This window comes from Netta rufina (genome assembly GCF_964035555.1).
Source record: "Netta rufina genome assembly, chromosome: 8".
Lineage (NCBI taxonomy): Eukaryota > Metazoa > Chordata > Aves > Anseriformes > Anatidae > Netta > Netta rufina.
Genome location: NC_140131.1, coordinates 16,510,855 through 16,524,592, shown reverse-complemented (window position 1 = coordinate 16,524,592; position 13,738 = coordinate 16,510,855). Strand labels below are relative to the sequence as shown.

At 41.7% G+C, this 13,738-nt stretch overlaps 1 protein-coding gene across 1 annotated transcript in view; it reads right to left on the bottom strand.

Annotated features, from left to right (window-relative positions):
• RGL1 (ral guanine nucleotide dissociation stimulator like 1) overlaps positions 1-13,738 on the bottom strand; it is a 76,327-nt gene that overhangs the window by 30,572 nt on the left and 32,017 nt on the right. The window contains exon 4 of the mRNA XM_084291607.1: positions 6,343-6,420. Within this exon, the coding sequence (XP_084147733.1) occupies positions 6,343-6,420 (78 nt within the window). The remainder of the gene's footprint in view (positions 1-6,342; positions 6,421-13,738) is intronic.

The window sequence follows — 13,738 nt, the reverse complement described above, 5'->3', positions numbered from 1 at the left end:
TTTGCTTAGAATCCATCTCTGAACATTTCAGCCTTTAAAACCTATCTACTGAGGTTGGAAGATGCGTATGTGATTCTGTCGCTTTATGAACTGGAAACACAGAACTACTCACCCACTGACATTTGCCCACAAGCTGCCATGAAATGGGATGAGATTGTAGCAGCTCCAGGTCTAACATCGCTTAAGCTGAGCCAGGAGGGCATGGAGGAGGTGGAGAATGAGCCCTTCTTATCACACAGCCACAAGGGATGCAATAGGTTACACGGAAAGTGGGCATAGCCCTTTCTCGGATGGGAAGACAGCTGTATCCCTAGGCCTGAAGAGGTCTGCATCAGAATTAAACAGAACACTTTTTGGCAAGAAGGGAACACCAGTGCTTTCTGTTCCACCACAATTATTTCTAGAGAATGAGTACAAGGGAATCCCAATGACTAAGGAGAACACAGAGAACCTCAGCTGCAGAAGAGATTAAATGAGTGCCTTATGAAGTTAGTCAGACAGGAACACGGACAACGCTTCCCCTGATCTGCCAAATGTACAGCAAAGCCCAGCAGTGGAATCATCCTCACAGAGGGTGATTTCCTCCCCTTGCCGCACAATGGCTTTCAGGCTTGCTCATAGAAATTAAATTAAGCCACCTGTATTTTCTCAGTTTTGCTTGTTAAACAATAACACAAGGAATTAAGTTTCAGCTCTGAATAAGGGGTCAAATGTACATAAGCTCTGTGCAAAGGCTGCTGTAATGGTAGCTTCTCACCCCCAGCCTGTTTACAAATAACTTGCTAGTGGCTTGGAGCAAATTCTCTGCTCTTCTCTTGACTTGAGAACATCTGGCTGCACAGCGTGCCGGGGTCTGTCTGTGGGACGCATGAAGTCACTAAGGGAACAGCTCTGTAGTTACTCTGTTTTAACTGAGATGCCAATCAGTATTTTTCTTTGCTCTTTTAATTATTCTTTTTGCTTGGTTCTGGTTGTTTTCATAACTCTCCCCCTCTTCCACTGCTTATACTGCCCTGTGTTTGACTGCTTCTCATGTAACTGCATTGGTTTCTGCTGTTGTTTTAGCTTAATTGGCTTTACTGGAATGAATGCTGATTGGTGCTCTCACAAATGAGTCTTAACTGCTTCCCACCCTGGATTTCCCAAGGCATCAGAAACTTCCAGCAATTTTTATTCCATTTGTCTCACATTCCTTTGGTGTCTGTTCTCCTGGAGCACAAAGTTTCAGTCCCATTTTTATTCCTGCAGGATTTTAACTGCGCGTTCTGCCTTCCAACAGGGCTGCTAACCTCAGTAGGTAGCAACAGACGAGCTTTCTGTCAGAACAGTCTAAATGCACAAGAAGCCCTGGGACAGTATTTGTTTATCCCTCTGACAAACTCCAAATATTGCAGTATGACATTATAAGTTTTGGTATTCGCTATGTTAATGAAGAAGCAGAAGGGTAAACATGCAAGACATGCCATGTGGTAACTGAGTAGTTCCTTAATTTTTTTTTTATTTGAACTGTTTTGTCCAATTGCTGTGGAATAAAACAAGGAGATTTCAGTTCAGCTTCAAGTTGCTTTGTCTGTAGTTTCCAATCACATGCCACATTCCAAGTTTTAATAACAAATAAATCCCACATTTTGATAATAAAGCAGATGCAACTAGGAGATGACATTCAAGACAAAAAAGCCCCAAGTATTCTGATTAATTTCTGTGGCCTGTCATTCACAACCAGTGCACTCCAGATAAGCCAAGTGAAGCCAGTAGCAAACGGAAACCACAACCTTATGCTTCAAGAGGAGGCTTGAAAGGACTTTTACTGTTACTTGAGCTCATTCAGGATTTAAAAGCCTCAGGACCCAGCCACCTCAGGACTGGGACTGTAGAAGAAAGAGAGGTTGAGGGCTTAAATCTTTTACTGTTCCTGCTTCCCAGTCAGCTGTTCTGAGTTCTTTAAGAATCCTCCCCTTTAAATTGTATAATGTTGCACAGGCAAGCCCCCAGAGGTACAGGCTGCTACAGTATATTATACTTCAAAGGCTTTAGGGTTCTTTCTCTGCCCTCCTCCAGCTCCAGCCAGGTCTTAGTACCTATCTTATGGGAAAGAAGTGTTCTGCTCCTGTAGTACATCAGCTCTTTGAATTTTTATTGTCTGCCAGTGCTGATTGCCCAGAAATCAAATTTAACACCATCTTTTAGTATGGGGATGGAAACAAGGCACAACTTTTTCATAGAACACTTTGCATAGAAAACTCAACCTTTTGGCAGTGAGTTAAAAGTTAACTGAGGAGCTCCCCTACTACAGGGAATAGAGATTACAGTGATCAGGCCATATCACCAAAAGCATTGTTTCTGACTATCTCACATGCAACACACACAACAGTTTCATGAAGACTGAGGTCCTCAAACAGCCTTAATTGCTTGCCTAGCTGATTCCCTTCCCAGAGTACGTCAAGGGGCTTGAAATCTTTCAGACTAGATTATCTCATTTAAATTTCCCATCAGTATGATACTGATAAATTTTCATTTATACTTAGCACACGTATGATTTAATTCTGAATGTGTTATATCTAGGTATTAGATCTGTGTTGTGATTTGTTAAACCTATTTATTTTTTGAAAGTTGGCAGGAGTCCTCAGCTAAAAAACAAGCAATGAAGACAGAGAACTCCGAAGAGAGGGACCACCCAACAAAGACGAGGAAGCCACTCCGTCCTACCTTGACACAAAGGTACCCTGATCTGAGAATCAGCCCCAGGAGGTTTTGTTTACGTGATGCAAGGAAGAGTAACAACAAGGATTGCTAATAACAGGAGACAGAGGGTCAAGTAAGTTACTCCTCCCGACTACCTTATCAGACAATTAAGAGAGGCATAGCATCGGATTTCTGGGAACACGAGCTGAAGTCCATCTAACTCATACACTGCACTGGAGTATGTGACCTTTCTGAACTGTATTCTTTCATACTGAGATCATAAACTTTCAGGCTGACTAAGAGCAGTGAGAACTGCGGAAAGCAAGCTCCGGAACATGAAATCTACACTGGGACTCGATCCTAAAAAAAAATACATGCAAGGCAGTTTTATTAAGGTCACAAAATATTTCACTGGTCAAAGCTTGATCATCATCCTAACATTGCTTAGATCTTTTTAAAGTTACAGAATTACTGTACCTTTGTTTTAACTGCATACTACTGAATACAGTTTTAAAGAAAATGGCAATAATAATAAAAATCCCAAAAGACATTTTGTGTTAAACATAATTAAGTCAGATCTCCATTGAACAAAAAAATAAATCTTTGAGCACTCCTGTGGCCCAAAAATGATAGGAATGATGCTTATGTGTGCAGGAGAAAATCCGCGTGGCAGAAAGGATCCTTAGAAGGCAGGTTTCAAGCCTAGCGGAAGTCATCTCAGGTCAGTAACAACTCTGCGTCACTGAAACAAGTGTGAGAAGTAACTGCTGGCTCAGACCCAGAATTTGGAAACGCAAGGGTAGGTTTATAGCTCCCACAAGCCTCTCAAATGGTACTGTGCCACAAGTGTGCTCAAGCCATAGTGTAGGGCTTGCAGGTTTTTAGCTATATTAGCACTGGATGGAATAATAAAATGGTAAAACGAATTCACGTACATCAGACACTTTCCTTCTCAAAATATGTCATAACTCTGTGCCACAAGTACAAAACGAACAGGGAGTTTCAACACAGAAAGTAGTAAACAGTGGACTTGCAGTATACCAAATATGACAAAAATCCTCTCATACATACCTAAGATTTTGCAGAAACCTCTATAGTTTTTTAAAGCTCCATGAGATATTTAGTCATGAATTCTCTTCCCAGCATTGTTTTTTCATTTCTGTAGCTTTTGTGTGTGTGTGTGTGTGTGTGTGGAAACTTTTAGGTCAGGAAAGTGAATTCACATTTATTCAGGATCTGTTAAAATGTGCACATGACATGTAAATTACTTTGTCAATAACTTCATTGAGCTTTCTATAAACAAGTAGTTGGGTAACGGGTATCAAAATTAGACATAAAAGATACAGATTTTTCATGAGGACCAAAGGATTCATCAGCCGTGCTGAATATATTAATGAAAATTGGGTCAGATAAACTCATCAGAAGTTGTGCTACTGTGAGAACTGGAAGACATACCCCATGCTTTTGTCATTTGCTGACTGCATGAAGATGGTGCATGACAAAGGGAAGGCACCAGGGATGCAGCAGGAAGCAGCTAGGCCCAGGGTGAACAACAAACTATGTGCATGTCAGTAGAAAAACAATTTTGCTTGAAAAATATAAAAGCACAAAAAAAACCAAAAAAACACAGACAATATGTTCTTACTAAATGGTATTTCAGTTGCACCCTCACCTTCAGACACAACATTGAATTGACGTGTTTTGCCCACAGGCTGAGCGACACTAGCATCAAGACTACTCCCATCTATTTTCTCTCCATCTCATAATCAAGCTCCTTCAAGTTTGTGGAAAGGTGGGGGGATTAATCCTGACATGGTTTATATTGGCGAAAGCATCTTCCACATCTTCAGTATAAATCCTTCATCTATTTTGCAAGAAAGGTACTGCTTTAGCTCATTTAATGGTTGGACTGGCTGAAATATGGGGAAGTCAAATGGCCTGCCCAAAGTAGGAAGAGTTCTTAAGAGTTTATTTTGGATGACAGTGTAGGAACTTGCTGGCTGGCTATTATTTCCTTCACCTACAGCACTATTCTGCCTTCTTGGTGCTTGTGACCAAGATTCAACTATCAGCTGTTCTTTGATGGGTTCTTCATGGCAAAATGTGAGGAAAGTGTTAACAGCTCTCTCTTATGCCAACCAGGAAACAATCAGGGAATTGGGCTCTGGTGTTGAGTCTCATGGGGCAAGAGGAGCAGCCCAAACCATTAGAGCTTGTAGCTTTGTGTCTGCAGTGTTAAAAATACTAAATAAATAAATATAAATAAAGTAACAGGCACTAATACTTTGCATTAAACTAACTAAAGCCTTTTTTGAGATTCCTTTATTGTTTATAAACATTAATTAAGCTCTATATTTCTTCTGCAGTCAAGCAAGCATAATTACTTGTGTTTTCAGAGAAAGTTATTGAAACACTCACAGACAAGGGGGCTTTCACCAATTTATTCATGGTGGTTAAACAAAACAATTTCTACATGGGTGACAGAAGGCAAAGCAACCCTACTATCTGACCACTGCATTCAGACAGTGAAGGACAGGAAGGTGTTGGGTATGTTAAAGGAAAATTTCTGGACTGGGGACATTGGAACCATTTTACACCAGACTCAAAACTCCCTGTCCAAAACACATATGCCATCAGAAATGCAGAGAGGTAAGCAGTGTGAAGGGCAGGCTCAGTATTTTAGGAAAGGATGTGATTTCAATCAACAATCTGCCTGAATCGTAGAAATGAAAATACTACACTGTATTTCTCAGTCTTGACAGGACTGTGTATTTCACATGATTAAAAAAAAAAAAAAAAAAATCAACATTTTCTTCAAGATCAGAAGAAACAGAAAATAAACTTGAGGCCTCTTCAATTACTCCTTGCCAAGTCAGTACACTGAGAAAAGACTAAGTTTTTTTAAACCGATAGAAGATGAGACAGAATTATAGAAAAACAGTCATGAGCAATGCTGACAAGAATCAAGCTTCTCCACATACTGTAATCAAACATAACCACTTAGATACTTTTTATTGCCATAGCGCATGCAAACCACACATCATACAGACGTCAAAGTAAAAATTTAACACCCAATGTCTTAAGATAAAATGCAGTTTTATATGATGCTAGGAGGATAATAACCAAACCACCTTTTTCCATTTAAACTACATTTCAAAAGAGCTTTGGTATTTTTCTTGCAACATAGGGTGACATCAGAATTTAAATTTCACTCAAAAAGCAACCCTGTAAATCATAGGGGAGCTAATGAAGAAGACGCATGCATACACACGTTGCCTGAAACAACCTCAGCTTTGGTCTGCAGATGCAGACTATTGCGATGTAATGCACAATAAAATCAGTCATAAGCGATAGCCATTTACTGCTATAGATAAGGCAGGGAAAACAAATACTCCTTGTTTGTTTAATCAACAAAACGTTGGCCTAGATGCGTTCCTCTCTTGTTCAAATACAAGACAATTTCCCTGACTGACAAATCTCTGGGTTATACCACTGGATATGTCTCAATATGACTCTGGATATTTGGCTTTTAAACAAGCTTGTTTAAGCAAACAAACAGTGCTGTGAATTTTCAAATGAGACAACAGCTATGCTGCCCACATCCTCCTCCAATACTGACTTCTGACTGAGGCTTGCTGTACAGTGCAAAACCACACTTACTTCCTGACTACTGTTTTGGATCCGGAGGAATTCTGGCTCCCAACTTCTTCACAGCTTAAGGTCTCCAGGTTTCCATACCTGAAAAAATGAGATAGGTGTTTAGAGGAACTTCTACTGAATAAAAACAAAGCCCAAGTAATATAGTTCTTACACAATTATCACAAACAACTAGAAAGTGTTTCTAGCTTGAACTACAAACATGCGATATAACAGTTGGCAAACTCATGGAGCTTGTTTCATTAAGGAGCAGAAATTTCCTAAAGAGACGACCAATATCTTCAAACCTAACTTACTAATTTGTATGAAGTAGCCTGTACATGGGAGGAAGCAAACGAAACAATTTGCTCAAAGCTCCAAGACCCTCTCTGTCAGTTTTCATACCATCCTTTCCCATAGTGATATGCCAGTGTGCAATAAGGCTGTACAAACCACTTCTTCTGACTCAATTTCTGTTTCTCTAGTATTTGCCATTCCTTCCAACTCTATGTGGGATTTCCCGCAAGTTTTTCTAGGTGGCAATTGCCTACTTGTGCCAAAAATCTTGACACAGTTGCCATGAGGGGGAATGGCCCAGAGCTCTGTGCAAATGCCACTGGAAAAGAAAAAAACAGAGGTGCAGCTCCAACAGCATAAAGCAAAATCTCCTCTTCTGTACATACGTAATGCGTGTGCCTTGTGGGCAGGATTATGCACTCCATTTTCAATGGGAGTACCGACTGCTTCAGATATACAGCACCATAAAGAATTTAATGACTCCTTACAGCCAGCTTTACCGGAGGCACAATTACTCCCAGTTCAGAATAAGACAAGCTGATTTTAAACATCCTGTGCTTGAATAACTGTTAGTCAGGCACCTACAATTAATCTGAATAGTTAGGAGAACAAGTGCATCTTTAACTGTTTGTGCTACAACGTTCTAGGAGCATCAGACAAAGAAAATATAGGGGACTGTTAGTTTGTATAGGGAAGGTTCATGGCAGAACTGCGATGAATTCATCCAAGGTGTTTTGTCTTGAAGGACAGAAATAAGAGATGGTAGTTTTATGCTCTCTGAAGTATCAGTCTAAGGCTTCCCATGTAAGAGCTGCAGCTCAGTACAGGAAGATTGTGAAGAACATGTTTTTGCATCCCCATCTCCCACCCTCACTGATATTCTGCCCTGTCATGGCTCTCAATCTCAAAACTTCACAATACTTTAAAATAATTAGTAAAGTTTCAACAATCTTCTGACAAAGGTTTAAGGCTGGAGTATTCCACTATGGCTGGAAAGCTGAGGCAGAGATCACTGGTCTGAATACAGTGCTCACTCCAGCGTGTCACAAAGTAAACCCAAACTAATGAACGTAAACAAGTAACCCCCCAGATAGCAGCAGCATGGCCACAGTTGTAAGAAGGTCAACCTGGGCTTACTTCACCTTGAGGGTATTGCGGTAAGGCAACTCGCATCATTATAACATATCGCACCATAACAGAAAAGGATTTGCTCAAGTTGTTAACTATGCATGTTACCATGCGAAGCTGAGAACAAGACCATGGCTGCTTGTCCCCAGTAGCTTCCTCTGACCACTACACCGTCCCTCACGCAGTGCAAGATCCTACACCAGAGGTGAAGACTTCAGTTATCACAGCATTTTTCTGCCCAGGTAAAAAAGCATACTACACACATAAAAACTTGCAAATCTTAGGTTCTGAAGGGCATAAATTCTTCCCAGTATAAAGAAACAATCCTGCTGATCCTACAGGACTGCAGCAGCATGAGAAAAGGCTTTAAGAACTTCAAAAATTGAAAGGGTCCTTGGCCATGGAGGTACACACAGGACAAGCCATTTCACCATTGTGATTTCACATATCTAATCCAAACATCTGAAGAAAAATAGGCTTAGCCAAACTGACAATGGAGTAAGAATCCACTTCTAAACATGTTGACTAACCCCTTGATCTCCTCAGGATCACAGTGAATCCTAGCAGGAGCATTCACAGAGGAATCACTACTTGGTGGAAAAACAAATGTCAATTTTGTTCTGATTTTTTTTGGTGCATTAATGTCCTCTCTGTTTTCTTCCGTGTTTCCCAAGCATTATCATACCCTATCCATGCTCTTTCTATTGAGATCAGCACTTTTGAAGAGGTGAAATTGTACAGACCACTTCTTTCTGACTCTACTGTGCCCAAATTCACCACTAAATCATACCTGGCCTCTCCCAGGTCCCAGTCACATCTTTTTCCAATTCAAAGTGAATGCAATTCACTGCTTGAAGTACTACTGCTTTACTGCAAGGACAAAATAAATCAGAGAAGCCTTAGAACAATATTGCTAAACACCTCCATGAAGTCCATTAATTCACTATGCTGAAGTGTAAAGTTCAGCCTATTTTTATTTGATTTAACTATTGACTTCAATATTTGCACTTTTAGGCCTGTAGATTGCCCTGCATTTCTAAATATTTTAACACTGGGTGACCTATCTTAACAAAAAGGTACAAAAAGATGGGGGCTAAGGGGCAGGGGACATTTAGAGAACTCTGCTGACACCTTCTCAGTGATGACTGCCTAGACAGAACCGAGACTTGCTGCTGATACCACGTGCATCACACGCTGCGGCAGCTGCTCTTTCCTGTTGCTCAGTGGAGAGGATTTCTCTCCCCACTACCGTCTGCTAGGTAAAATGACCAAAATAGATCTTATCCAATACAAAAGACATTTTTCCCCCCTACTGAGCAAGGAAAGCTCCAGTTCTTGAATAGCAATTACATTTTTATATTCTCTTTTCAAAACTTGTCATTAGTTCTTTGAGCAAACTTTATTGAGACGACTCAGAGTATCACCGTCCTAACATTGTGTCAAATATTAAGTATGTATCTGCAGAACATTAGGCATTTGCATTTAAATCCCACTAGAGATACCCATGCTGATTTTTGCAACACAAATTTATAACACTGCAAGAGAAAGCATGCAATTTTCTGTGCAAAATCTGAGAAGTATATAACACCTTGTCACTTTGCCAAATGCAAACCTCTGCTTATCTATGGGCAAAAGGGCTTTGCATGAACAACAGGCCATTAAATATGGCTTAGGAGGAGTTAATGATACATCTGATGCAAAGAACAGTATTTCTGCAGACTTCCACTGCCGCATTCTCACCAGCTCCTGGACAAAGAGCTATTCACTACCCAGTCTTGTATGAATGCTTTGCATACAAAAAGAGACATGAGAAACAAAAGGATCCTGTAGCCTACAGAACTTTTCAGCCTTGCTTGGTGTTCGGGAAGTTATAGTCTCCACTCAAAAGAACTGACTAAACAAATGAGACCAGAATGTAATGGGCAGTACTGAATATTTAAGTACTGGAAAATAAAGTAGAAAACACACCCCTGTATCTCTGCTAAGAAGGAAAGGGAACAAGAGGGAGGAAAATGCTCTTTGAGCGACTAGGAAATAAGAAGAAAAGGTGATTCTCTGCAGAAGTGCCCAACAAAGCCCTAAATAATGCTTGTAAGCATCAAAGCAAGCAGCAAATAACCAGAAGCATAGATATTCAGCAAGAGTTGTAAAGTGTTTTGAATTATACATGCAGAATCGTGGAAATGAGGTCACTTCTTTAGCTGGTACAAACCACCTGGTATACAGGAAAACAATAGGGGAAAGAATAAAAGCTACAACAACAGCAGTGAGTCTGATGCCATATGAAACGACTGTCCTAAAATATCTGGATCTGCTACTGAAGGACCTGTTCCCGCGTGCCTCCTCACCCATGGTGGATGTGAGGTGACTGTGAGGAGGGAAGCAGCTCTGGACGTAGCCAGAGACCACTGTGCTGGAGGAAGGAATGGAAAGGCGAGCTGCTCAGACCGTTCCTCCTTGGGAGAGTCGTGCAGGAGACATGGCACAGACACCTCAGGGAAAGCTGGGCACAGTGGATCAGTTCAACCTACCTGTGACCAGGGGCTGGGGGGTACAAACTGGAAAGTAACCACCCAGAGACGTCAGAGCCTGGAAAAACAAACAGCAAAAGCAGGTGCTTTGGGAGAGTTCTCTTTTTCATACTTTCTTGACTGACCATTTCCGCCCTCCTTGTGCAGAGTGGCCTAAGGACTCTCCCCAGCCTGTGCAGTTCCCTCAGTTTACACTTGCCTCCTTATTCCGTCCTAGCCAACCAGGTCCTCCTCAAGCCCATCTCCTCCATGTCCACTCTCCACCTTCACCTTCTTTATTTACCCTCTCATTAAGCCATCCTCTAGCAAAAGAACTGAACTGAAAACGTAAAACTAACTTCTTATTGCCATTGCACTGCTGGGCTTACCCAGCTCCAGCTCCCCACCAAACAAACTTGATTCCCTTCTCTGCCAACCCCTCGAGACAGGGACCGATGGCTACTTGATATGCTACTGTGCAAGCACAGTGCAGCCCTGCTTCTAAGCACTGCTGCAAAGGAACACTATTACCATGACAAAATTAAATACGCAAGGGAGGAACTTGGCTTGCATCTGCTCTCATCTGGACAGCAAAATCCCTTTGGCGTTCACCACACTTGTGAGCACTGGATTCCACAGTCCAGCCAGTAGCAGGGGGGGGACTGAAGGCTGGGGCAAGGGCACCCGGCCATATTCCTACACCCGGTACCTGGAGGAGCTCATCTTCTCCTGGCTCAGCCTCCCCAGTCCCTTTGTCTCTTTCCAGGAACTTCCATCCTGCATTTCCACATCCAAATGCTGACAAGACGTATTTATTTTTTTTTAAACTTTACTGCCAACTCCTACCAAAGAGACCATATCAGAATGCATAGTGTTAAACACTTGGCAGGTTTTCAAAGCTGTCTAGTGTGTTTAGATGCCAAACCTCCATGCATACTAAAGGGATGGGGATGTCCAATTACTCCTAAATAGGTCTGAAAATACATTCAACACTTTTCAACATTCCAGCCAATGACCAAGATTTTGTGTAGTTTGACCTCTATTCTATGTTAAAAAAACACACCTTTATAGACTGAATACAGCCAAAATAATGAAGAGAGCTCCAGTTTCTAATAAAAAGCAAAAACTTAATTTGAAGCCATCTGGAGGGGGAAAGAAAAAAAAAAAAAAAAGAACAGATTTATTCAAATTGCACATCTCTGGTTATATTAAAGAACAGAAATTACCGAAGAGCACAACCTAAAGGCCACTACCACAAGCTCTGAGAATCCAGTAAGTCCCTTCTGAGCGATACAGAGGGAACTGTATCTGTCTTAAAAACACTGCGAACTTTCTCTTAATGATTTTAAACCTTTCCATATGCCTTGCTTGACATTTTCTGTGACTCCACTCACTGCACTGGATGCGTTGCCTTTAGAAATGTTTCTCTCTGCCCAGGTGGTTTGTGCATTTCTGTGATGACATGAGCAGCACAGGATGTGAGAGCCCAAGACACTGCAAGCAGGAGCACCATGCAACTGTGTGACCCCTGCCACACACTAACTGAACCCATGTGTTTTTGGCTTTGGGAGGGCTTCCTGCTGGCCCCCCGTGTCATGTGAAGAGGACTGAAGAAGTGGAAGCAACATGCATGTCCCTTTACCTCACCCTGCTGTACTGGGAGGGAGATAATCGCCAGGTCCTTCACAGCCAGGCCAGCAATGAAGCCAGCAGTGTGCAGCCCAGAAAGGTTCCTGAGCATGAATGGCTGCAGAGCCTCACATACTTACAAGCTGACCACTGCTTACTTTAGCACAGAAAGGCCCAAGCTGGATAAAAGGTTTTGCCCAGATTTCACAAAACATCACCACAGTGCAAACCTATTTAATGAAAGCACATCATTCTGAATTATTCACTCCTATAAGGAACTTTTTTTTTTTTTTTTCCTGTCCTAATACTTAAGTTTCTCTAAAATATAGCATGGTTTCTTATTCACCTCTATCACTCAGACAAGAGAATTTCAGCTTTATGGGACAGAATAATGTTTCATGCCCCAAATTCAGTTAACGCTTGCACTGCTTGGACAGGACACTCTGCAGACTGCGTCAAAAGGTTAACGAGTATTTTTCCCCACACTTAGGGTATAAAACATCCAGCCTTCCCAGGACACCTGTCCAAGAGCCCCAGGACTCTGTTTAATCAGAATTGGTGCAGACACCCCTGCGGCACTCGCAGCAAGGGGTTCATCTGTAGCACATCCAAAGGGAGCTGACTGCACTGAGAGCTACCCAGCTTCCACAGCGATTTCTGGGCAAGTCTGTCAATGCAAATATTCCCATGGACGGTACACCCTCAGCTGGGAGATGCAGGTGCTGCTCCCTCCCACGCTATGTCACAGAGCTGCTCCCCTGTAGAAAGCTGGCTGGGCCTTTTTGGAGTTGGCCACATTGTTGTTTGTTGGCATTAGGAAGAACAGCAAGGGCTCAGCACTGCCATCCACAGTTGTTCCCTTACACCACAAGCCTGCTCTATCACCAGGAATAAGAAATGAGGCTCAAACTCTCCACGTGAAGCTCGAATTGACAGCTAATGCCAAAAATATTACTTGCTTTTGCTGAGAGCCTTTGTTATCTCTTTTGACTTCACTGGAAAAGAAAATACAAATATTTATAGAACAAAGATTATGCACTGACACCCAACTTTGTCTCTGTACTGTTGTTAAGAGTATTACTAACAAGAAAGTTGCAAAAATGTAAACTCTTTGATATTTATTCTACGCTAACATAAAGATGAAAACTGAGCTGGTTAAATTCAGTGACTATCCATTTCTCTTTTTATTTTTCCTTTTAACATCTGTTTTTCTTCGCAGGTTCATATTCCACAGCTGCATGTAAATCATTCTAACTTTCATAGTTTAAATTGAATCTATCTTTTGTCCCAGCCCATAAAAGTCTGGATTATCCATGATATTTGAAAAACCAAGGGAAACATCCATGGACTCTTAAACACTATACCCCTGAGATTTGTGAGAGGGGAAGGAAGTGGTGACCTCCTAGGATTTCCTGAGGATTCTTTCATTTATTACAAAAAGCTGGGGATAACATTGACAAGGTCAAGCAGGCTACGTGCCCTTCCTCTGATGGCTACATTATGATTTGCTCTGAGAGGTATATAAGCCAGAGAGAGATCAGAATAGGGCTCAGAAAAGTAAGTTCTGTGGATAATTTTTTCCCTGTTTTCTTTCCCTCTTATGACATTTTCATCTCTTCAAATCCACATTGGAAGAGGAGGGCAGACACCTATCCTCCTGACTTGCTGCTGCTCTAAACAACCTGACTGCCCAAACAACCTGAACTTACCCTATTCTCCCTTCATACCCTCAAAGCCAACCCCACAGGGTTGTTCTTCTCTTAAAGCAGAGCTGCTGCCACAGCAGTGCGTTACCAAAAACTCTAAAGGGACAGGAGCTCAATCTCTTCAAATCCAGAAGACCGTGAGGACACAGA